Consider the following 27,261-nt stretch of genomic DNA (forward strand, 5'->3'; position numbering starts at 1 on the left):
TGAGACTTATGAAGTTGATGGTCTAAGACACCGATACGCCACTTAGAAAATATGTGTAATCACAACCATGTTCTCCTGTTGATAACTTGTATCAGTAAGTCCAGATGTACCTAATGTTTTTTAGAGTAAAGAGGAAAAAGAGAACAAGAATAAACACCACCATGAAAGGCAACTTCACAAAACTATTCCACTAAGCACAATGAGAGGCAGCTAAACCTGAGTTTACAAACAGGATAAAGGCTTCTATGTCGAAAAACAACATCAGAGCACTGGCAATATTTACAAATAAAACAATGCCTCTCAAGCAAGTAGGAGAGGAGATTCATTTGTTTTCATTTTCTACTTAGCATTCAAGTCTTTATGTGGAAGTCATGCTGAGAACACCCTGTAATTCAGAGGACAGAGCAGAGCCATACCTGTCAAAGGAATCTGTGGCTACTTTGTAGAGATAAATAAAGAGTTTACTGCAGTGCCGTAAAGTGGGTGACACTGAGTCCATGCACATCACGTCTTCCTCTAACAGTCTTTGAAATGGCTGTGTATTTGAGGGGAAGACATTCATGGCGCTTATTTTTCTTAGGTCTGAGAAGCAGCCAAGAAAGCGAACAGCATCTGCCAACTTCTCATACTGAATCTCTGTTTTGAAGAAATGCGAGTTGGCTGGCTCGTAGCGCATTGCTGCAGTCAGCGTGCAGAACACAGTGTGGAGAAGTTCGAACACTTGATTCTGGTTCACTTTCTCCCAGCCATTCTTGGGTGGACAGCTCAAAGATCTTTCCATAGCAACAAGCAAGGATGTAATGTACACAAATCCTCCAACTTTCCTAAAAACTGTCCTTGAACGATGGCTTTCTCTAAGGACCGTCAGGAGAGCCTAAGAGGGACAAAAAGCACAACAAATGAAAAAAAAAATTAATTTAAAAAACCCACCATGCATGAATATCAAAAGGAAACACCATTCTATCAATATATATTATGGATGCTTGTGTCACTTATTCAATGAATAATTCTATAAAGCACATCAATATTTTGCTAATTTAAAAATGCCATATTAAACAAGGATAATTTCAGAAAACACTAGCACATATTTCTTTGGATAAGGCTATATCCTAATCCTGGCCAAAATGCTTTTCCTATTCTTTAATTGATAATGAATTCAATGACTTTTCAAAGTCATTTCATTAAATAAGTAAAACACAGATTCTAGTTTAATTTTACACATTCATGAAGGTTGGGACTATGTTCAGGGAAATAAACTGATTTATTCTAGGAGGCATCAAAGACAAGGTCAGGGCAGCCAGGATTTGAGAGCTCTGAATCCCTATAAAGTGGCCCCATTCCCATGCTTTAAAAAGAAGATTTGCTTCAGAGGACCTAGACATTGTTTCTTATCAAGTGAAGTGCAGCCTGAGGGTTGAAAGGAAGCCCTTTCTCCAGGATATCTATAAATTCTAAAAAATATAACAAAAGCAAATCAAAATGTTGTAACTAGCAGCTACTTCTTGAACTGTAAGACTTTTAACTTAGCTTATTATTAAAATAACACATTGTAAAATCACCTAATAGTGTATGGACACTAATTTCCATACTACACACTATGTGTTTTTTTTTTTTTTTTTGTATTAGCTTATTTAATCCTCTTAACAATCCTCTGTTTGCTATTATTACTATTATTATTATTATCACCCCTGGTTTACAGGTGAGGAATTGAAGTTCAATGTGATTAAATAATTTGCTAAAGACTATATGTAATGGCAAAAGTTACATTTCCCCTACATAGACACTTTTTTTTTTTTTTTTGACAGGCAGAGTTAGACAGTTAGAGAGAGAGACAGAGAGAAAGGTCTTCCTTCCGTTGGTTCACTCCCCAAATGGCCGCTACAGCTGGTGAGCTGCAGCCGGTGTGCTGCGCCGATCGGAAGCCAGGAGCCAGGTGCTTCTTCCTGGTCTCCCATGCAGTGCAGAGCCCAAGCACTTGGGCCATCCTCCACTGCCTTCCCGGGCCACAGCAGAGAGCTGGACTGGAAGAGGAGCAACCGGGACAGAATCCAGTGCCCCAACTGGGTCTAGAACCCAGGGTGCCGGCACCTCAGGCGGAGGATTAGCCTAGTGAGCTGTGGCACCGGCCCCCTACATAGACACTTATCATGATATTATATTGCCCTGGAGAGCAATTTAAAATCTACTCACAGATAAAAAAGATGCCTTCCCCCCTGTTAAAATAATTATAACACAATGGATATCTACCATTATTTAAGGCACAACTTATAATCTTCCCAATCATTACATCTCCAAATAGTTCACACATTTACAAACATATTTGAAGAATGAAAGGTTATATAACAGTATGCAGAAGTACCTTTCTGGAATATGCTGCTTCAGAAATCACGATTTCATTGTACACAGCAATGCCTTATTTTATTATTTTAAAGAAAAAGAAATATATAATCTATACATGTTAATAAAATGTAAAAACATAGTATATTTTGCAACCAATAAATATGCATTCTAAGTGTATGATAACAATGTAGTACCCACATCTTATTAACGCATATTAACATAAGAAGTCATAGTATTAAAAAAAATCTCATAACTTAATCAGGAGAAGAAATGCAAGGGCTTGTGTTCAAATTCTGGCTTCATCTTTAAAAAGTGTTTTATTATACCAGTTACTTCACCTTTCTGTGAAGTTCATGTTTTGGAAAATGGAAAAACAACAATGACAACATCTCACAGAAAATATGTCTAAAGTCCTTAGCAAAGTGCCTGGCAGATAAGCCCATCGATATCACCCACCTTCACAATGTGGAAAAAAATATGAAAAATATTAGTTTATAAATGAGGATGGCTGGGTTCAGAGCTAATGCAACAAGTACGAGATCACATTACTGGTTAAAATTATGATAGGGTTTAGAAAAAAACAGTGCTGATGAGCCCTTGATCCAATTTACTGTGTTATGTCCTAGGAATGTACACCTGCTATCTCCTCACCGGGCATCAGCTGGCACTCTGACATCATCACAGCATTTGAAAGATTTGAAATATCACAAACAACTTAAATTCCTGTTTAAATCAGCAGGTGATGATTAGTAGCAAACACCAAAGTTACAAGGAGATCTGGATGATGAATGGTTAATTAGACAAAATCATCAGCTATGAATTAACTTATGTTTACATGTAATATATACAATTCAAATTTGTGCATCTGCAGAATTATAAAGTAGAATATATTACTGAATTTCAGGTTTGTGTAGTACAAATTAAAAATTCTATCATATAGGTCTGTGGTATGTGTCAGTTGAATGGAGGCAGCAGGAGGCAATTCTGGATGAAGCAAACATGGAAACTGAAATTGAGCTTCCAAATCCTTCTCACTGCTTTCCAACACTATTTCATGCTTTAAAGTAATAGAATGTTAGAGCTGGCTCATATAGGCACTCAAAGTCAATTTCTGTATTTTCTTTCTTTTTTTAGATATATTTATTTATTTGGAAGGCAGAGTTACAGAGAGAATCTTCCATCCACTGCTGCACTCCCCAAATGGCAGCAATGGCTGCGGCTGGGCCAGATTGATGCCAGGAGCCAGGAGTGTCTTCTGAATCACACACGTGGATGCAGGGGCCCAAGCACTTGGGCCACTTTCCATTGTTTTCACAGCTGTATTAGCAAAGAGCTAGATCACAAGTGGAGCAGCCGAGTCTCTAACTGGGACCTGGATAGGATGCTGGGTAGTAGATGGTAGCTTTACCTGCTATACTACAACTCCAGACCCACCTCCCATATTTTCAAAAATTTTGTGAGTCAGGAGTAAAACATACAATCAGATTAAAATTAAGTTCTATAATTTTACAACTACTTAAATAATTTTTATTTTTATTTATTTATTTATTTTTGACAGGCAGAGTGGACAGTGAGAGAGAGAGAGACAGAGAGAGAAAGGTCTTCCTTTGCCATTGGTTCACCCTCCAATGGCCGCTGCTGCAGCCGGCGCACCACGCTGATCCGATGGCAGGAGCCAGGAGCCAGGTGCTTTTCCTGGTCTCCCATGGGGTGCAGGGCCCAAGCACCTGGGCCATCCTCCACTGCACTCCCTGGCCATAGCAGAGAGCTGGCCTGGAAGAGGGGCAACCGGGACAGAATCCGGCGCCCCAACCGGGACTAGAACCTGGTGTGCCGGCGCCGCAAGGTGGAGGATTAGCCTATTGAGCCACGGCGCCGGCTTAAATAATTTTTAAAACAAAAACAATACTCAAAACTATTTTATGGGGCTGGTGTTATGGCATTGTGGGTAAAGCCCCCGCCTATGCTGCCAGCATCCCACATGGGTGCTGGTTTGAATCTAGGCTGCTCTGCTTCCCATCCAGCTCCCTGCTAATGCACCTCAGGGGCAGTGGGAGAGGCTCAAGTTCTTGGGCCCTTGCCATCCACATGGTAGACCTGGAGGAAGCTCCTGGCTCCTGGCTTCGGAATAATAAGGGATAAGTCAGGACTTTGGACAAATAGGGGATAAGTCAGGTAGCAGATTAAGAGCTGTGGCGCAGTGGGCTAAGCCTCTGTCTGCAGCACCAGAATCCCATATGGTGTCCCTGCTGCTCCTCTTCTGATCCAGCTCTCTGGTATGACCTGGGAAAGCAGTAGAATATGGCCCAAGTGCTTGGGCCTTTGCACCTGCATGGGAGACCTGGAAGAAGCTCCTGGCTCTGGGCTTCGGATTGTCTCAGTTTCAGCTGTTGTGATCATCTGGGGAGTGAACCGGTGGATGGAAGACCTTTCTTTCATTCTCTCTCTCTGTCTGTAACTCTACCTCCCAAATAAATAAATAAAATCTTAAAAAAAAAAAAAAGTAGATGCACACAAATGCACAGAACAGTACTTGATACATCAGAAGTGGTCAGTAAAGGTTAGCTTGTTATGCTGATTTTTACTACTTGGTCAAACTATGTCATATATATGCGTATGTACCCATTATACCTTATTTGCACTAATAAATTCATCTGCAAATAAATTACAGAGAAATAATTTGATTGTTTCTAAAGATGTCTTACATAGAAATATCAGTGAAAATAGTAATATTATAGAATAAATGTGTAAATCTTTGTAAAACATAATGGTGGCATGGAAAGAATGTGGGTATTGAAATCTGGGGGTTAGCTCCAATATTTAAAGGTTTGTTATAGGGGCTAGCGTTGTGGCATAGCAGGTAAAGCTGCCACCTGCAGTGCCGGCATTCCATATGGGCACTGGTTCAAGTCCCGGCTGCTCCACTTCCAATCCAGTGCTCTGCTATGAACTGGGAAAGCAGTAGAAGATGGCCCAAGTCCTTGGTCTCCTGCACCTACATGGGAGACCTGGAAGAAGCTCCTGACTTCTGGCTTCGGATCAGCACAGCTCCGGCCGTTGCGGCGAAATGGGAAGTGAATCAGTGGATGGAAGACATCTCTCTCTTTCTCTCTCTCTCTCTCTCTCTCTCTCTCCCCCCGTGTAACTCTGACTTTCAAATAAATAAATAATTCTTTTAAAAAAAAGGTTTGTTATAAAAACATATCCAAGTTACATGACTACTCTAAACATGTATCTTTTCTCATCTGTAAAAGAGGTTGTTATTTACTCTATAGCATTTTAAAAAATAAATTATGAAAGCACAGATAAACCTTCTAGTGTATTGCTTACTACCTACAAAAAGACCCATTACCTGCAAATATACATCCACATGTGTGTATAATGCCACTTAACATTTTATTTCAGAGATGTATTCGTGCTATGAGTCATTTTAATTGGATAGGTAACATACTTACTTGGTATTCATTAAGATTTTATACTTTGCTAATGTACTTTGCAATTTAAAGGATAAAATCCTGTAACCCAATGTAATTACTATACTGATTTCGCAGCTGTAAGTTTTTCAATACTGAAAGATATGAATGACCTGTGTTTTTCCAGATCCTTAATGTGTACAAAGTTAGGGGTTTTTCATGATACTTTGGATTTCGAAGATTTCCGTGTCTCCAACTTAAATATAAATCATTGCAAAATAACCACAGATTTTTGTAGTAGAAGCACACTTGTCAAACTTACCCTTAAAATGTCAGTCTTCAGCTGCAATTCTGTGGGGGGAGCTGAATGCATCAGCCCCAGGAGAGTGCCCATGTCATCATCTCCATTCGGAGAGAGCACCAACTGCTGGATAGTCATCAGGGCGTGCTGCCGGCACTGAGGGTACTTCACTATATTATGGGCACACCTAGCACCTCCAAACTCCCGGAAAATTCCTTGAGGGCAGGAGAAAAAGCATAACATGAGCTAACGTTAACCATTCTGAGACTGATCATATGAACTAAAATTGGATTCTATTTGTAGGTACAAACTCCAAGGAATGCAAATAAAATGTACTCCAGTATTTCACCTTTTAAATTACAATACAGAATTGTACTGTGGGATGTCAGCAAAGATACACTTGAATGCACACTTTCTCTAGATTTCCATAATAGATGATTAGTGCCCTCATAGGTACAGCCTATCCAAAGTCTCCAAATCTAGAACATTCAGAAACTTTACAAGGAGATACCAAGAGACCCAATACTGAAATAAACTTATGCAGAGAGCTTTCAGGTGAACCATCCCCCAAATAATTAAGATTTAAACTGAACAAGGCTTTCAAAATAATAGCAAGAAAGCAATGAAATAAGTTATTCTACTATGGGATAAATTACAAGGATCTAAACCTTTATGTTAGATAGGTAGAGCACAAGAACAGAAAAAGACAAATGCTGCAGGGCCAGTGCTGTGGCATAGCTGGTTAAAACCCCAGCCTGCAGTGCCTGCATCCCATATGGGTGCTGGTTCGGGTCCCAGCTGCTCCACTTCTGATCCAGCTCTCTGCTATGGCCTGGGAAAGCAGTGGAAGATGGACCAAGTCCTTGGGCCCCTGCACCCATGTGGGAGACCTGGAGGAGGCTCCTGGCTTCGGATTAGCTTAGCTCTGGCCGTTGCAGTCATCTGAAGAGTGAACCAGAGGATGGAAGACCTCTCTCTCTCTCTTTCTCTGGTTCTGCCTCTCTCTGTAAATCCGTCTTTCAAATAAATAAAATGAAGCTTAAAAAAAAAAAAAAAAAAAAGACAAATGCCGCAACAGAAATCATCAATGTACTGCTCTAAGTTCTTTCCATTGATTGGCTGATTGAATCTTCATCTGCAATAAGGAAGTTGAGTAGTGTGGCCAAATCCACAGTAAACAACAGCAAAGGATTTATGACAACGTAGCACACCCCTTTGGCTTGTGCTCCTGCTCACAAGTAGTACTGTTCTCATGCCAAATACCATCCTCGAGTATAAACAAAAGTGGGCCAACTGACTTAAATTACTAAGTAGTATTTCCTTCAAGTAATTCTTCTATGCTCTATGCTTTCAGAACCCCTTGTATATACCTCTATTAAAGCTCATACCAAACAGTGTTACTGTTGTTGTTTGGTTTTGGCCCCATGAAACATGATGTCCTCATGAATTACATCTTAATAAGCGCTTCTTGAGTGAATAACTGACCCGTGTTTTGCTGCAGCAGTCATCATCGACTCTAGTGGCTTTCCCTTTGCTGCCTCTGTAAGAATTACGTGACTTCAGAGCTGAGTGTAAGCAGTGTGCTTGAGATTTCGGCAGGTGGACTGGGTGATAGCCTTTGACTACATGAAGGCTAGGTTTACTTGCCTCCTGTTTGCCAGTTAGGGCCCATTAGATAATTACAATGCCTATTATCTCTTAAATACTAGGAACAAGACACTGTAGTGCCTGAGGTCAGACAGCTAGTCACATCTTTCTTAACAAGAAAAAGAAACATGGTAAGAAAAGAATGGTATAAAAACATCTGACACTCTTAGAAATGTATTAGGCAACTTTTGGTTACAAAGTGTTGGCCCCCACTCCCTTCAATTTTCCAGTTCCTCCCAGTGCAACTCTAGATTAGGTCCTCAAAAACTAATTTGCCAAATGAATTCTTGTGAGTATAACTTTATTATATTTTTGCGTATCTCAGCCAACTGAACCTAGTTAGTGCATATAGGAGACTATGCTTTATGACATAGAAAATGTCACTATAGTACCCATTATACATCATATTCATTGTTTCAATTACCTACTAAATTAATTAAACTACACCTTTGCTTTTGCCAAAACTGTATTTAAATAATTACTGATATAATATGTGTTTACATCTTTTTCCACTAGACTGTAATTTCCTTGGAGCAAGAATTACCTGATCTTTGTGTCTCTAACACCTGGCTCATAGGTCCTGGGACACCTAATATATTTTAAATGTGTTGAAGGCTGAGTTTCTCTGCATTCAGGCAAACAGTCATGCATTTGTGCATGGACTTGATTCATTCATCCAAACCTTCCCCTAACACTTAAAATACAATCTAAGCCCTTACCATGTCCTACATACTCTCCATGATCCATATTCCCCCTCCCCCCAGAAACCTTTTATTTTAGGGATACAAGCCTCATACTTTTCATAATTACAACTTTAGGAATATGGTGATTCTTCCCATTGCACCCACCCTCCCACCCACTGTCCTGCCCCTCTTCCTCCTCCCTCTCCTATTCCTTCTCTTATTTTTAATTAAGATCTATTTTCAAGGCCGGCGCCATGGCTCAATAGGCTAATCCTCCACCTAGCGGCGACGGCACACCAGGTTCTAGTCCCGGTGGGGGCGCTGGATTCTTTCCTGGTTGCCTCTCTTCCAGGCCAGCTCTCTGCTGTGGCCAGGGAGTGCAGTGGAGGATGGCCCAAGTGCTTGGGCCCTGCACCCCATGGGAGACCAGGAGAGGCACCTGGCTCCTGCCTTCGGATCAGTGCGGTGCGCTGGCCGCAGCGCGCCAGTTGTGGCGGCCATTGGAGGGTGAACCAACGGCAAAAGGAAGACCTTTCTGTCTGTCTCTCTCTCTCTCACTGTCCACTCTGCCTGTCAAAAAAAGAGATCTATTTTCAGTTAACTTTATGCACACATGATTAACTCTATGTTAAGAGTTCAACAAATAGTATTTAAAAAAAAAAACTGTTTCTCAACAGTCAAGACAAGTAACCTATTCATCAGAATTCCTCTCCCTGCCCAACTCTTAGTCCTTTCAAGTTGTAATGACCTTGCTGCCTAAGAGTTTTTTGACAATGATTAAAATTTCAAGAAATCTTTTTGTAAGGCAAGAGTTACATTTTATAAATACAGCTGGACTATCTGTTAATGGTAAGTAGAAAAGCACTGAACAGAAATTGAGACCAAAGATACTGTAAAATAATTGATAATAAATCTAATTTACCTGGGAGAGAATAAGTTTTATTACACAATCAATTTTCAATATTCTCTTAAGGTTGTAACATAATCTAACTTGTTTGACTATAAAGTAGGATTTTCACCATATGAAGCAAATTTTTTAGAAAACTTGTAAATGAACAAATTATTTGAATAAGATTTTAACTTAAAAATTAGAAAAAGAATAATTTAAACACAGGGTATACTATGAAAAGTTAAAATTTTTTGAAATAGCAAGAATGTTAATATTTTGTCATTACTACACTTCTAAAAATCAAAAGTATTGTACTTCTGGAAGTTTGGGTGTTCCATCATTTAATCAAAAGCTGTTTGTCTAAATGATAGGAGTGTTTCAGAAGCAAGAATCACTAGAGAAAATGTTAACCAGATATAACTTCCTCCCAAAGCATTTGGTTGTTGCTCTTCTTGTCACCTGCATTAGTGTTAGATCCTTGAAGAAGCACTGTCAGAGTCTCCATAACCAGCAAAGCCAGGTGTTTTTGGTCTTCAATTAAACTATTATTTCTTGAATCTCCTATGAAAAAAGTTCAAAGGCCAAAATCACAAAGATGATTTGCTCATTTCTTCTTGATCCATTTTAATTTCTTTAATATTCTCTTTCACTACTATTAATATAACATTTAAAATCATGCATTTCAAAAAATTATTTTGAATCAAAACAACCTTATCTGTTAATTTTACTTTTCTCTGAACTTTCTGATATATCTTTGAATTTGTCCTCTATAATTAACAAAAAATTATGTTTACTTATATTTAACAATATAATTAGTGATTTAGTAATCATTTTTTTAAAATTCCCCTTAGAAGCAGAAAGCAGTACACACTAGTCATGTGGATCACAAATGTTTCCTTCAGAGTTTATCTTACTTTAAATTCTTTTCTACTACAATGACAGAATTTTAGGCTCCTCTTCCTAACTTCCTAACAGGGAGCGAATGAACAAGTTAACTACAGGGAATATTCACCGGGATGTCACAACGATGATACACATTAGGAAGTCACTGAAAGTGATAACCACATGAAAAGCACAACAAACACAAACAGCCTTCCTGAACCCCTTCTTCAAAGAGAAATAAAGTGATGGAAAATGCTTTACCTTGTTCACTTAGTGCCTGAGTTGGATCCTTCAAGAGGGCAGCGTATTTATGTAAAAGGTTTACCATGACCTCCAGAAGGCCCACCTCCCTGAACACATCTTTAAATATGTAGTCATGTCTTGTAAACTTAAGAAGGGTTTTCATTGCAATAATGCTACAGTGGTAAGAAGAGCTAGACTTTAAGAGGATACTAACGCTAATAAGTTCTTTACAAGGGATATAATTTAAGCTAAAAACGACAAACTCCAGCATCTCGAAGTATTTGCTTTGCACTTCTGGGAGTTTAGAAATCTTCTCTGCAAACTGTGACAGCGTATGCTGGGACTCTAGGATGAAATAATTGGCATTGTCAGCCATGTAAATATTGGTGATGGCATCAAGGATGATTTGGGCAAGGAAGTTGGTTTTTGCTTTTAAAAATGCATTCTGAAGAACTGCAAAGGCCTGGATATTTCTCACACTGTGACCTAGAATAGAAAACAAGAACACAAAAGAAGGTGCTATGTGATATTTTAATCATGGCAACATAGACTGGCTAAGGACATCATGAATTATAACATTTACCAAACTATTTACTAAAAACATGTTCTGTTTCTATAAAATGTCCTAATTTTTCAAAAGTGAAAGTAACATTCATTAAACTTTTAAAGCATCATTATGAATATTCCAACTCAAGAATGTTGAAAAATTAGGCTGTTTTAGGGAGAATAAAATTATTCTTATATTATTATTAAAATTATATTATTATTATTATTACTCAAGCTTCAGAGTTTAGAGTTTGGAAACATGATAACATTGCATTTTATATTCTGTAAGGTTGAATTGACTAGAAAGGCAGTTACTTAGAAAAGACATTAACAGGCCTGAAAGTAGCAGAAATGAAAAGCAGGAAATTAGGAGGGGAAAAATTTTGGTCTCAAGTTTCCTTTTACAATTATAGTTTTCATATATTTTAATTAGAATATCTGTTTTGCTTTCAAGATTGAAAGTGCAATTTCTGGGGCCGGTGCCGTTGGGCAGTAGGTTAATCCTCCACCTGCGGCGCCAGCATCCCATATGGGCACCAGTTCTAGTCCTGGTTGCTCCTCTTCCAATCTAGCTCTCTGGTATGGCCTGGGAAAGCAGTAGAAGATGGCCCAAGTCCTTGGGCCCCTGCACCCACATGGGAGACCAGGAAGAAGCACCCAGCTCCTGGCTTTGGACAGTCACAGCTCTGGCCATTGCGGCCATTTTGGGGAGTGAACCAATGAATGGAAGATCTTTCTCTCTGTCTCTTTCTCTCACTGTCTGTAACTCTACCTTTCAAATAAATATATAAAATATTTTTAAAAAGTACAATTTCTTTACATAAGCACTTGTTAAAAAAACTTTTAGCTAGGCTGGCGCCGCAGCTCACTAGGCTAATCCTCCGCCTTGCGGCGCCAGCACACTGGGTTCTAGTCCTGGTCGGGGCGCCAGGTTGCCGGTTGCCCCTCTTCCAGGCCAGCTCTCTGCTGTGGCCAGGGAGTGCAGTGGAGGATGGCCCAAGTACTTGGGCCCTGCACCCCATGGAAGACCAGGATAACTACCTGGCTCCTGCTATCAGATCAGCGCGGTGCGCAGGCCACAGTGCACCAGCCGCAGCGCACCGGCCGCAGTGGCCATTAGAGGGTGAACCAATGGCAAAGGAAGACCTTTCTCTCTGTCTCTCTCTCACTGTCCACTCTGTCTGTCAAACAAACAAACAAACAAACAAACAAAAAAAACCTTATAGCTAGCAATTAGTTATATTTTTAAGTCTGTGATTTTCAAACACATCAATTAGAAAAAACAAATCTTTCATGGCTCTTGGGAGGCATAATAACAATAATTATAAATAAATTTACATGGACAGTTAAATTTGAGGTACATGAAAATAAGGCTCTGCCCCTAAAAATTGTTGCCATGTCCACCATTATCAGGAATATATAGCATTTGCCAAGAGTGACCAAAAAATTAACACAGAGACTGACAGGGTAAGCTGGATTTTAGAAAGAATAAACCCAGAACCAGGTAAAACATGAAATAGGTTAGATTGTTCAGAAACCCTATATTGGACATTTTTGAAAAATATAGAAATTTTTAAAAATCTTCTGTCTTGGGGCTGGCACTTTGCCGCAGCAGGTTAAAGCCCTGGCCTGAAGTGCCGGCATCCCATATGGTCACCGGTTCTAGTCCTGGTTGCTCCACTTCTGATCCAGCTCTCTGCTATGGCATGGGAAAGCAGTAGAAGATGGCCTAAGACCTTGGGCCTCTGCATCCGTGTGGGAGACCTGAAGAAGCTCCTGGCTCCTGGCTTCAGGTCAGCTCAACTTTGGCCGTTGTGGCCATTTGAGGAGTGAACCAGTGGATGGAAGACCTCTCTCTTTCTCTGGCTCTACCTCTCTCTGTAATTCTTTCAAATAAATAAATAAATCTTAAAAAAAAAAAGAATTATGAAAATAGGGGCCACACTGACTATCTCTCTCTGTAACTCTGCCTTTCAAGTAAATAAGCTATTTTTTAAAAAGATGGAAAATAATAACAAAATTACACATGAGCGTGGCCAGCTGGAATGGCAATGAACAATCTGTAAGGTTTAACTTCTATAAGCCAGGGAACCTGGGTCCTAGGCAGGCTTACATCCAGCACTGATAAAGCAGACCATGCTGAAGGCTGCAAGACATTTCAGTTACTAGCTTGAAGAAAAATGCACAAAAAGGACTATAGGTTATCTTGTTTCACTGGTGTTGACTGAATTAATGTGTTAGGAGAAAATGCTTGAAAGGTGAAATCACAGAAGACTACAGAGAAAGACAAGGATGGTCTTTCCTTATGAAGGGATGCATGTTCCCTAACAAATGTATTGAAAACTTACTTTGTTTCAAGTGGGTTTGGAAACTATGGAGAGTTATGTTATGCAGCTCAACTACACAACTGTTTCCAGAATAATTAAAATTTAAAAAAAAACAGCATGAGTTGTTATAAAATCCAATGAATATTTCCTATTTAAAAGAACTTTCAGGGGCATAGCAAGTCAAGCTACCATCTGCAGTGCTGCCAGCATTCCATATGGGTACCAGTCTGAGTCCCAGCTGCTCCACTTTCGAACTAGCTCCCTGCTAATGCACTTTAGCAGGGCTCAAGTGTTGGGCCCCTGCAAACATGTGAGAGAACTGGAAGAAGCTCCTGAATCCTGGCTTAGGCCCCGTCCGGTCCAGCCCTGGCTGTTGAGGTTACTGCGTTTCAAAAAAAAGTTTTTTAAAAGTCAATTACATTTCCATTTATTGCTATTGAACAATCCAAAATGAAATTAAGGTAACAATTTCCTTCACGACAAAACCAAAAAGAATTTTAAAAAGATAAATTCCGTAAGAAGAGAAAAGTCAAGGGCAAGGTGAGCTATGAGAACACAGCACACCTACAAAGTGCATATTAAGGGATAAAAGACTTATCCAGAATATCTAAAGAACTCTTATAACTCTAATAACAGAAATATGTCAAAAAGTGGGCACAGAGTTCTGAAACAAAGCAGAGAAACTGACAGCAACTAAGCACATGAAAATGTGTCCAACTTCATTAGTCATTTAGAATAATGAAAAGTAAAAAGCACAAGTAGATACCACTACACGCTCAGTAAAATATCTGAGTTCAAATGTCTAACAGTACAAAGTGTTGTCAGGATATCAAACAACTGGAACGTTCATGAATTGCTGATATGAATGCAAAACTGGACAGTTTGGAAAACAGTTTGGCTTTTTCTCATAAAGTTAAACAAACATTTAGCCAGCAATTCTGCCACTCACTATTTACCCAAAAGAAGTGAAAACACATGTTCACCTGGGACCAGCATTGTAGTGTTACCTGGGACCAGTACTGTGGCATCACCTGCAGCACCAGCATCCCATATGGGCACTGGTTCCATCCCTGCTGCTCCATTTATGATCTAGCTTCCTGCAAATGCACCTGGGGAAGCAATGGAGGATGGTCCAGGTGCTTAGGCCCCTGACTTCATGTGAGAGATCTGGAAGAAGCTCCTGGCACCTGGATTTGGCCCTGACCCATCCCCAACTATTGTAGTCATGTGGGATATGAACCAGAGAATGGAAAATTTCTATCTCTCTCTCTCTCTCTCTCTCTCTCTCTCTGTGTGTGTGTGTGTGTGTGTCTGTAACTCCTGACTTTCAAATAGATAAATAAATCTTAAAAAAAAAATTAGGTTAGTTTAGAGTAAAAAATTTTGAAATCCTCACAGGGTAAGGATTTTCTGTGAACTTTTTAAAGTGTCTTCACCCCTCCTTTGGTTTTTGCAATACCACTACAGAGTAGACCATGGGAAATACATAATTTTGAGTTACACAGGAAACTCAAAATAATGCATCTTGACTTTACTCAATTATAGATATTGCACTGATTCTTCTGGGGAAAAAACTGATGTTCAAAAAAGGTCATTCACAAGCACATGAATTTTTTTCAATAACTTTGTTTTTATTTTAATATTTTTTTTATTTTTCTGTTTGAAAGACAGAGTTACATAGAGAGAGAAAAAGAGAGAAGATGGGAGAGTTCTTCCATCCACTGGTTCACTTCCCAAATGGCCACAACAGCTGGGGCTGGGCCAGGCCAAAGCCAGGAGCCCAGAGCTTCTTCCAGGGCTCTCATGTGGGTGTGGGGGCCCACACACTTTTTTGACATACTCCACTGCTTTCCCAGGTGCATTAGCATGGAGCTGGTTTGGAAGTAGAGCAGCCAGGTTTGGAGCTGACACCTAGCATTGCAGGCAGCAGCTTAACCTGAACACATGAATTTTTATTCTTGAGGAAACATCTTGCTACTTAACCTTACTTTCATAGACATTAAATCACTGGATTCTCATAATAACTCCAAGAGGTCTTGGCTTTTATACTTATTATCCCTATTACAGATGATACAAAAACCAGGCCATGACACACACAGGAGATTAAATTTGCTTCATTAATTCTCTTATTACTACAAATCAAAACCACAATGAGGTTTCACCTTACCCCAGTTAGAGTGGCTTACATACAGAAATCAACAAACAACAAATGCTGGAGAGGATGTGGGGGAAAGGGCACCCTAACCCACTGTTGGTGGGAATGTAAACTGGTAAAGCCACTATGGAAAACAGTATGGAGATACTCAAAAAGCTGAAAATAGATCTACCATATGACCCAGCAATCCCACTCCTGGGAATTTACCCAAGGGAAATGAAATCAGTAAACAAAAGAGCTATCTGCACCTCCATGTTCTTTGCAGCTCAATTCACAATAGCTAAGACATGGAAGCAACCTAAATGCCCATCAACTGAAGAATGGATAAAGAAATTGTAGGACATGTACATTATGGAATATTACATGAAAGTAAAAAAGAATGAAATCTGGTCATTTGCAACAAAATGGAGCAAGCTGGAAAACCTCATACTTGTTGAAACAACCCAATCCAAAAGAGACAAATACCATATATTCTTCCTGATTTGGGAGAATTAATAGCACGCCTAAAATAAAAGCTATAGAAGTGAAACTGACACTTTTAGAATCAATGACTTGAATAGTCCTTGACCTGACTGTCAAGGGACAGTTTATCATTGTTACTTTTTATTTTGTATATCCTTTTTGCTCTGTTTTGTTTTTTTCTCTATTTTCTTTCTTTTTTCTTTTCGCTTCTTCATACTATATGCTGAATTCTTTATGTAACATAGAGTTAATCATACGTACTTTAAGTCAATTGGAAATAGATCCCAGTTAAAATAAGAGGGGGAATAAGAGAGGGAGGAGGTAGTCTATAACTGTAAAGCAGTGTAGTTCTGCATACAGTCCTAGAGACAGACTTCTAAGGGTATAGCCTAAGAACTTGTCATGGGACTCCAAACCCATAGAAATCAGTGGTATAAATGCCAATGTAACTATTAAAATGATCATATTAAATGTTAAAGTCAACATACAGATAGGTTTAAGTATAAAAGTGATCATACATAACATCAAGTGCCTGGTAATAATAACAGAATTAAAAAGGAAGGAAAGTCCGGACCAGCACTGTGGCGTAGCGGGTAAAGCTGCCGCCTGTGGTGCCGGCATCCCATATGGACACCGGTTTGAGCCCTGGCTGCTCCTCTTCCGACCCAGCTCTCTGCTATGGCCTGGGAAAGCAGTAGAAGATGGCCCAAGTCCTTAGGCCCCTGCAACCGCATGAAAGACCTGGAAGAGGCTCCTGGCTCCTGGCTTCGGATTGGCGCAGCTCCGGCCATTGCGGCCATCTGGGGAGTGAACCAGAGGATGGAAGATATCTCTCTCTCTCTCTGCCTATCCTCTCTCTGTGTAACTGTGACTTCCAAGTAAAATAAATAAATCTTTGTAAAAAACAAAAAGGAGGGAATGTCCAATATGGGAAGCAGTTCGCACAGCAGACTCCTAGAATGACATTTGCCGTAAATAACACTCTGACCTCAGAATCGACCCTTAAGGCTTCCTGGTCTGGCTGAAAGGCCTGTGGCAGCATTTCAGGCATGGGAAGCCAAGACTCTGCAGCAAAAAAAATATCCTATACAGAGGATCTCTGTGAGACCTCAGTGGAAAGAAAGAGTCAACAAAGAAGGATATACTCTTCTTTGAAGGGAGGAGAAAACATCCAATTTGCTGCAGCTGTGTCCAAATACGATGGAGTCTATGGTCACAAAAGGCTTTCATAGCCTTGGCAGTCCATGGCAAGAGCCTCAGGTGATCACTGATGTCATAAATAAGAGTGTTAATTGTTAAAGGAACAACAAAAGTCACTGTGCACTTACTCCCCATATAGAACCTCTGTCTCTAATGAGTCGTTCTATGAGAATCGACTGCAAATTCTGTTCCCAAACTGTACTCTCTATGTTGTGTGTGTGCGTGGGTACAAATTATTGAAGTCTGTGCTTAGCATGGAGTTGGTTCTCTGTATATAAAATCAAACTAAAAATGAACTATAATGAAGAAGGAGATGGGAGAGGGAGAAGAAGATGGGAGAGGGAGAAGGAGGTGGGATGGGATTTGGGGGGTGGGTAGGTATGGGGGGAAAGAACCACTATATTCCTAAAGTTGTATCTATGAAAAACTGCATTCATTAAATAAAAACTTAAAAAAATTCTCTTACTACAAAATTACACAATTGCAACTTGCTATTATGCCAACATCAAAATCAGACTAACCAAATTAAATAAAAATATCATAAAAGAAGCACATCGCTGAACTGTTTTTAATATTAACTTGTAGAAAAAGTGAACTATAAAAATCTTCAAGTGAGGCTATAAATTAGATGTTTTTCCTATGTTTTTGTTGTTGTTAATGTTAAATAAAATAAAACCCTGAACTGCTTGGGAAAATGTGTGGATTTCTACAATACTTACTTCACAGACTCACTTAAAAGTTTCTATATAACCTATAACTCAAGGTATTTCATAGCATAGTAGCTTGATGACACCACGGAATCTCATTGATAATAGCTTCTGTATCATAGCATCCGGACATACGTGTTACAAAGTTTAAATAACCAAACATGTTAGTGTTTTTTGGATCATTACATTTTACATGAAAATATGAACAATCAAATAGTAAGTCACAATCATATGAAGGGAAATATTGGAGGCCTCCAGGCTCAAATTCTTTCAGAATCATTATTATACATTTTAGAAAATTAAATAAACACAATCTATCAATGGGTAAATGAGTGTTCATTATGTGAGTCTGTCTACTTTTGTATATGTTTGAAATTTACATAGTAGTTTCAAAATTGAACCACATAAGAAACTTGAAAATAAAAAACTAAACAATAAAACTAGTTTGCATTCTTATGTAATTAAATGTTCCCAACTATAGAATAAGGGTTTTTTTCCTTAATTTTTTTAGTAAGACAGCACTAGATGAGAATCTAAATCTAAACTATAAAAATGTATTCTCTGACTTAAATCAGGAATGTAATTTCTTTCTACTTTGGTTTACTTGGTTTTAAATAAAATGTAAGTGTTTATGCCGCATGTTCTCTATATATATCTAACATATGCAGAGATCACAGTGTGAATCAGGTTCCATCTACTTCAAGCAGAAATGCATGAATTGTCAACATTCAAAAGTACATTTGGATAACTAAATTAGTTGAATGTTAAAATGCAATACTATAATAAAATTTCATTATGTGATTCTATGATATTTTTACAATATTATTTTTAAGTATTTGATCTGCTAGACTAAAGACTGTTATTCAAGGAGACTGGCGCTGTAGCATAGTAGGCTAAGCCTCTGCCTGAGGCGCCTGCATCCTATATGGACACTGGTTTGTATCCCGGCTGCTCTTCTCCTGATCTGGCTCCCTGCTATGGCCTAGGAAAGTAGTGGAAGATGGCCTAAGTGCTTGGGCCCCTGCACCAGAATGGGAGATCCAGAAGAAGCTCCTGGCTCCTGGCTTTAGATTGGCCCAGCTCCAACCCTTGCAGACAACTGGGGAATGAACCAGCCGATGGAAACTTTTCTCTCTGTCTCTCCCTCTCTCTGTAACTCAACCTCTTAAATAAATAAATAAATCTTTCTAAAGACTGTTATTTAAGAAATTTTTATCTTGGGAGAGGCGTTTGGCACAGAGCACTTGGGACATGTGCATCCCATACCGAAGTGCCAGGCTCCACTTCCAATTCCAGCTTTCTGCTAATGTGCTCCCTAGGAGGCAGTGGTGATGGCTCAAATACTTGAGTTCCTGCCACCCACATGATGGACTAAGAGTGAGTTCCAGGCTCCTAGCTTTGGCCAGACTGAGCCCTGGCTACTGGGGGTATTTGGGGAGTGAACCAGTGGATGAAAGATCTCTGTCTCTCTTTCTCTCAGTTTTTCAAACAAATAAATAAGTAAATAAGTAAGTAAGTAAATAAATAAATGAAATCTTATCCAGATTTAAACCCTGGTAGCACAAACTGTGGGGAGCAATCCGGACTAGACTAAGTTACTCGAATTAAGACTTATTCTATGCATCTGCTCTCCCACAATATGGCGCTGGGAGAGAAGTAAACAGCTTCCGCACAGCTGCCTCCAGTTCAACCAATTAACTGTAGGACTTGCTCCTGATTGGAGAGCAGCGTACTCAGCCGAGTTGGGATTGGCGGAGGAGGACTATAAAGGAGGAGAGAGACGGCATGCACCAGGAACATCTATGGGGAACATCTAAGGGAACCCGTGCAGCCCCCGAGAAAGCCGGCCGGCGGTGTGCCGCTCCCCTGCGGAAGTGGGGAATGCGGCCAGGGGGAACTGCCCTTCCACGGAGGTGGAAGGGATAGTAGCCAACCCGGGAAGAACCAGCAGCAAACCCGGGGAGGGCCGAGCAGACGAAAGAACAGCGCAGGGTCCTGTGTCGTTCCTCCACGAAGAGGGGGAGCGACATAATGGTGCCGTGACTCGGATATGAAGCCTAGGCAGGGTTTAGTGTCGTTCCCCCATGAAGACGGGGAGCGACATAATGGTGCCGTGACTCGGATAGGAAACCTGACTCGGATAGGAAACCTGACTCGGATAGGAAACCTAGCTCGGATAGAAAACCTAGGACGGATAGCAAACTTAGGAGGGAAGAAACGGGAAGAAGCAGGAAAATACCGGAGAGAGAAACTAGCAAACAGCCTAGGGAAAAGCCGGACGAAAAAGGAGCCGGAAGAAGCTATTGAAAGCCTAGGCATAGACTCGAAACAGCCTAGGGAAAAACCGGACGAAAAAGGAGCCGGAAGAAGCTATTGAAAGCCTAGGCATAGACTCGGATACGGACTACGGGGGGAAGCTGGGAGAAATCTCTAAGGTCGAAAGCGAAAGTGAAAGCTAGAACAAACAGACTCGGACGCGGACTGTGGGGAGAGGCCAGGAGAAATGAGGGAGGAATATCGTTGGAGGAAAGCTTGGGGAAACATACCGGGTAGAGAAAACTGTTAGGGAAATTGAAGCCGCGGGGGGCAGGCCGAGGCGGATACGAAAGCCACTTTGGGATTCTCAAGTTAGCCCGGGAATAGGGGGCGAAAAGTTGAAACTAGAAGCTGAGACGCAAGCCAGGTTGGGATCCGTCTGATTAGCCCGGGGAGCAAAGGACGGGAAGCCAAATCGTGGGGCGGAGACGTACGCTGGGTTGAATTCGCCAGGCTAGCCCGGGGAACTTAGATTGAATCCTAGTGGCGGAGACGCAAGCTACGCTGTGTTACTCGCGGAAGCCGCCGCGTGCAGAGAGAGCACGGGGCGTGAATAGATAGGGAACGCTGGCGTAGGCCGTGGTTCAGACGCGAAAGGGTTAAGCGTGGAGACCGCGGAGCGCGCAAAGCCGGGAAGCCGCGCAGAGAGGCGCGCGGGCTGAAGCGGCGCAGAGCCGGGAACCCGCCGGCGGGGCGAGGTGCCGGAAAGCCGCAGGGATAAGAGAAACAGAAGTTTGGAAGTGAAGTAAAAGAGAAATAGGAATGCTGGAAGATAGAAGTAAAATGGGAGAAATAGGAATGCCCGGAGATAGAGAAATAGAGAGAAATAAGGCCTCCCCTCAACATGCCAATTAGAAGGCTTGGATTCGGTCTGCCCGATTAGTGAGGCGATGAGCACCTGGGCGGCTAGCCGCAGGTCACCGAAGACAGGCACGAATTAACATCAGTAAAGCTTCCCCACAATGCAACAATTAGGAGGCTTGGATTCGGTCTGCCTGATTTAAGGCGGTAAGCGCCAGCAAAGCTCGACCAGAGTATGAGCTGCAGGTCACCGAAGATAGGCACGAACCAACACTAATAAGTCTCCCCCACAATAAGGCAATGAGAAGGCTTGGATTCGGTTTGCCTGATAGGTTTTGTAAACACCTGCAGGCAGTTCTAGCAGAGCAGAGCAGAGCATGCGCTGCAGGGCACCGAACACAGGCACGCATCAGCGCCTAAAAACCTCCTCACAATGGCGAAGAGAGGACCCGGATTCGGTTTTCCTGATTGATAGGACTTGTAAGAGCCTGTGGCAGCTCTAGCAAGTAGAGCAGAGTGTGTGCCGCGGGACACCGAAGACAGGCGCGTATCAACGCTAAAAAATAAAAAGAAAGGGGGATCTGTGGGGAGCAATCCGGACTAGACTAAGTTACTCGAATTAAGACTTATTCTATGCATCTGCTCTCCCACAATATGGCGCTGGGAGAGAAGTAAACAGCTTCCGCACAGCTGCCTCCAGTTCAACCAATTAACTGTAGGACTTGCTCCTGATTGGAGAGCAGCGTACTCAGCCGAGTTGGGATTGGCGGAGGAGGACTATAAAGGAGGAGAGAGACGGCATGCACCAGGAACATCTATGGGGAACATCTAAGGGAACCCGTGCAGCCCCCGAGAAAGCCGGCCGGCGGTGTGCCGCTCCCCTGCGGAAGTGGGGAATGCGGCCAGGGGGAACTGCCCTTCCACGGAGGTGGAAGGGATAGTAGCCAACCCGGGAAGAACCAGCAGCAAACCCGGGGAGGGCCGAGCAGACGAAAGAACAGCGCAGGGTCCTGTGTCGTTCCTCCACGAAGAGGGGGAGCGACACAAACTTAAATGAAAAATATATTATTTTATATAAGTAACATGAACAAAGAATAACCAAAGTCAGACAAATTCATTCATCCTCCAGTTCTCTGAATAGTTCAATATGGACAAAAAGACTCACCTTTGCCTGCAGGCTGAGGTACTGCAAAACCAGGCAATAGAAAGGGCGCTCCTGTGGTAATACCAGCTGGCTTCAGTTCATTCACACCATATGTTGTTAGGGAAGTTATCAGATTAACCAGGTCTTTCAAGGCATCTTTGGATTCTGCCTCTTTTGCTTGTTCCAATCTAGAAAAAATACAATTTACAAATAGTTTTTCTTTTTTGTATCCTCAAATTTCATAAAGTACATTTCAATTTTATATGCAGTAAACAAATGTTTACTTCTTTCCTTTTTATAACTTTGAAATCTACACATTTTACTGTAAGACATTATTGTGTATTTGAAAGACAAAGCATACTAATAGTTAGAAAACAGACATAAAGTGATGATTTTGTCATCAACAGTGCTATTTTCAAAATTTTAATCTTTGTTTCAGTCTCTATTAACAACAAAAAATTAGATTAAATGATCTTGCAAGTTCTCTAAAACTCTGTTTATAAAGTTTCACTATTTACAACTAAAATCTATTTAACAATTACTTCCTAAGACATTTCCTCTGTTAAAAAATTCTAGAAATTAATTCCTTTGGAGAGTTGTAAGAATTTTACTGTATTTCATTAATTCAGGTACTCTCAATATATTTAAATAAAGATCTAGGGATATAATTATTAGAAAACAATATTAATTATTTTTAAACAAATACTGGGGATACTGTGGTGTTGTTATCTTTCACCATGGTTTTACTAAGAACACAAAATGTGGCAACAAATATCTTTTTTAAAGAGTAAGATTCATAGCTTTTTCCCCTTAATAGAAATAATTATTTTTATTAAAATTGAAGCAGCACAAAAGCAGGAAACAACAGTGTTCTGCCTCACAACACAGACAACATTTAATATTCTGATATTTTTAAACCTGTCTTTTTCATGTGAAAAGTTTAGTCTTTATAATATTCTCATACCACAAACACAATTTTGCTACCTATTTTCTTTCATTTACTAATGCTATCCATGTGCCTTTCTATGTTAGTAACAGTTCTACATAGCTAGGCTTTTAATGGCAATGCAGAACCAATCACACATTTGAGGAGGGGAAGGTGAGACAGCCAGCAAAATATAAGAGCATTAATATTAGTAACATTTTGATGACATTTGGGATTATAGTTTTAGGATCAATAATCACAAATGAAATTATTATGTCAAGAGTTATCACCACCATCATTTTCGATGTTCTGGGTAATATATTATCAACTGGCATTCTCAAAGGACTGTACCAATTAACACCTCACTAGTAATGCAAAGTGGCTCTTTTTAAAATTAGAATATATTTGGGAAATTTATATTCTTGGGAGTTGCCTAAAAATAACATCAGCTAGGTTAAATTGTTATTAGAAAAAAGTTTATCAAATAGTACTATCTCACAATATATAAAATGATTTAAAAATCACTAACAGCCCAGGAACAACTGGTAGGGAATGAATATTTCTTCTTCATAAAATTTTTAACCAGCTACTTTCTAAACACACACATGCACCATTTGGAATGGAAATGGGTATTGGTGAAATGCCTTGGAATGACTAATTTCTTTCAAATAGACATTTTTCAATCTATGTAATTATTTATTAATTACCTTAATAAAAATACTAGAAGTGCTATAAAAAGGATAACAAAAATATAATTAAGCTAGAAGAGTTTATACATTAGAGAGATGTTAATGGATTAATCTGAACTCTTCTGTTTCTAAAAAAAAAAGCAGATTTATTCTTCATCTCTAACTCCACATGTTGATGACTTGTATTCACCAGTGAACTCTAAATTCACTTTTCCACTGTGCTAGCAGAACAGATAAAAAGAAGGGAATAAAGCAAGAGGATACCCAGGTAAATATTAAGTAAGTGCTCCAATGATTTCTTTTTCCTATATCCCCGAATCACATTGCTTCCTTTGATTTGGGGAAAAAAAACAACAACAGAAAACTGACTGCAAATTTAAAATGCATTCTTAAGTTGTAGGGTTTTACCTAAGTAAGAGATCACAAAGAAAATTATATCCTTGCCATATCCGAAAATCATCCAAGAGTGTTTGGGAAACATCACTGGAATCTTTGAGGAAACAAGACAGTCCAGCAAACATTTCAACAATTTCCAGGGGAGACAGGTCATCTGACTGCTGCATGTTCTGAACACATGTAGATAAACATTCTTTTTCTGTAGGAATAAAGAATTAAATGGACATGTGTTATTTACGTCAACCACTTAAGAAAATGATCTTCATTTTTACCTGTTGTTTAGTGAACCACTGAATTTTAATGTACCTATAAAATACCATGAAATAAATGTTAAACACTCCAAAAGTAAACATAAGACTCAGAGTCACTGGGGAAGTCCTGCCACAAAGCAGCAAACAAAAGATAATACAGAAACGTGTTGAATAACAGTTGATTTTTTAATTAGAGATTTTCTATTATATTTTGACATTTTATTAAACAAAATGAACAGTCAATGCTAAGTGGTATTTTTATTCTTTTTATTTTAATTTCACAAGATGAAAAAATAAAAACTTTTAATTTTAGGAAGAAAAATCTAACAACTAATTTAAAGTACAAGTTAGAATCAAATACAGAAATATTTCTGGAAATAAAAATTTTTACATTATGTTTCTAATATGTATTACTAGCTTAAAACAGTTATACCCAATTACCAACTTTGAGGATTTGTGTTATTTCAAAGAAGATTTTTCTTTCCTCTTTAGTGAAATTTATTAAAGAAACCCAATGTCATATAACAAAGGTAAAAAAGCTTTAGCATGGGAATAAAAGGAAAGAAATTGATTCGTGTATTAGATATTAGGTTTCATATCATTCATAATTATAAATGAACACATAGTTATTTCAATTATTTTTAAAGTATTTCAGGGCAATAACATATGAACATATGTATTAAATAAGTATACTACTTGAGATACTAAGGCATTGTCTTCCACACATGCACTTCAAATGAGAGCTAAATATTGTATATGACTTAAATATAATTTCTCCTTCACATAAAGAATCCATCTGTTTCCATTTATTCTGCACTGCACAGACCATAATCTGCCTATTTATGAAATATCTTCAGAAGGATTGACAATGATAGTATTTGAAAAAACTTCTCTTATTTTCACTAAAAGATGAAAAGGCTACATTCCTAGAACTTACACTATACTATGATTGAACATTTAGACACTTATGAAATTATGTTAATGCCTGTGGCCACCCATCATTTGGAACTTACAGGAATTCCTTATATCGGGATTTCTCCACACAACACAAATAAAAACATATTTTGCTTTCTTCACTGCAAATTTTATTTTTTAATTTTAAGGACAATTTGTCAAAAGTTGAGAGAGAAAAATAATGCTGTCATCAACTAAAGAAGAGAGAAGCAGAAGAAATTCAGAACACTTCAAATGAACATATAAAGAGCTACTCACCATGAATATACTTCACTACATTGACACTAAGACCATGACGGGATATAGTCATCAGGACTTCTCCGGCACTCTTCCTCCAAGGCAGGTTATAGGGAGGGCACCAGGAGGTTATTGCACTGAATAAAAGCTGGAGATCATCTTTCTGAGCCAGTTCCTCCGCGGGAGAAACAAAACTGCAGAGTTTCACTAATATCTAAAATCAAAACAAGAGGGTAAATAAGTAAGTAAATAAATAAATGGTTGAAAAAATGGAACAGCAAGAAAATGAAAGAGCTGAATGAATATTATTAAAAAGTTCAGAGTGAATATTGGGCAACGTCACAGAAATCTCAATTATTAATACTCTAACTTAAGCAACATTAAGAAAGTCATCTACAATTTAGAAGTGTGTAATGTTAATATAGTAAACCAGCATTGTTTATATCAGCTCAATTTTTCTAAACCATTTATGATCCTCTTTTCAACATGGCATCTTTGTATGCTTTGGCTTGAAAACAGGATAAAACAGTATTTACCTTTCAAGATCAACATTTCATTTTTCTAATTCAAAAACCTTCTAAAGTCTGGCTTTCAAAAAAGACTCAAAACTTGTTAAACTCTGGAATGAGAACTTACTCCTTAAACTATGATCTGCAAACTACACACTACACATGTACCCACAGCAATGAGAGCCTGCAGCACAGGGAATTCAGCAAGACTCCAGCACTTTAATGCACCCTTCTATTTCCAGTGTAGCGTCAGAAAAAGCAAACTTTTCTCTGTGAAATTTGCTCATCTAAATATTTTTAAACACAAAATATGGCTGAGACAACTATAATTTACGAAATCATGTTATCCTCTTGAAAGAAGAGTGCTTCATGATTCTGGGTATTTCAACAGCAGTGGGAAAACTGCTAAACTGCAAAGAGGCACTTGAAATAATCACATTCTGTCTGGAAAGGCTAATCTTCCCTTTTCTTTTCACATTAATGTAAAAATTTGTTTAAATACAAAAGCCTTCCAATTCACAGCTGTCAAATACAGAAAGAAAGAAAGAAGGAAAGAGAGAGAGAGAGAGGGAGGCAGGGAGGGAGGGAGGGAGGGAGGGAGGGAGGGAAGGAAGGAAGGAAGGAAGGAAGGAAGGGAAAGAAAGAGAGAAACAAGGAAGGAAGGGAGGGAGGGAGTGAGGGAGGGAGGAAAGAAAGGATTAAGAATTCAGAAAAATAGTAAAATATTTAAATAATTAGTAAACAGTAGCACCCTGTCCCCGAAATGACTGGTAAAACTTTTGGATACTGAATGTCCATAAACATGTGTCAGATGTGTATCTTTTACTGTGGATGAATACAGATCATCAAATGCCTCAAAAAGGCACCCACTCAGAGTTGTGTGTTGTTGGTTACACTTTTTGTCACTGTCATATGCGATTAGAGGGACAGATGCCATTTCTCTAATTTCTAACAGAAAACAAATCCAAAAATAGTAAAATTTTTTTTTCCAAACCAAATCCCTGTTTTCAAAAGTAAACTAGACTTGATTACTTAAATTTGCTGGCTTCTAAATTAACTGGTTGTTACTCTTTACAGGCAAAATGATTCTTACAAATAATCCAGTCTAAACCTTTTACTTTTCACCAGGAAAAACTGAAGAGTCTATTTCTCATTTCTCTCCTGCACCTACACTAACCACTTATCTTCCTAAGGACTCTGACCAAGCTCAACCATGTGTAGCAGGGCAATCATTGGCCACATCG

At 39.4% G+C, this 27,261-nt stretch overlaps 1 protein-coding gene across 15 annotated transcripts in view; it reads right to left on the reverse strand.

Annotated features, from left to right (window-relative positions):
* The window catches only part of WDFY3 (WD repeat and FYVE domain containing 3), a 310,521-nt gene that overhangs the window by 134,989 nt on the left and 148,271 nt on the right, over positions 1-27,261 (reverse strand). For all 15 annotated transcript variants that reach the window (XM_070047898.1, XM_070047894.1, XM_070047899.1 and 12 more), the window contains 7 exons: positions 25,530-25,722; positions 24,079-24,265; positions 22,078-22,244; positions 10,417-10,884; positions 9,733-9,834; positions 6,076-6,269; positions 417-874 (listed from right to left, as the gene is read on the reverse strand). In XM_070047898.1, coding sequence (XP_069903999.1) covers positions 417-874; positions 6,076-6,269; positions 9,733-9,834; positions 10,417-10,884; positions 22,078-22,244; positions 24,079-24,265; positions 25,530-25,722 — 1,769 coding nt within the window. The remainder of the gene's footprint in view (positions 1-416; positions 875-6,075; positions 6,270-9,732; positions 9,835-10,416; positions 10,885-22,077; positions 22,245-24,078; positions 24,266-25,529; positions 25,723-27,261) is intronic.

This window comes from Oryctolagus cuniculus, chromosome 8 (assembly GCF_964237555.1).
Source record: "Oryctolagus cuniculus chromosome 8, mOryCun1.1, whole genome shotgun sequence".
Classification (NCBI taxonomy): Eukaryota; Metazoa; Chordata; class Mammalia; order Lagomorpha; family Leporidae; genus Oryctolagus; species Oryctolagus cuniculus.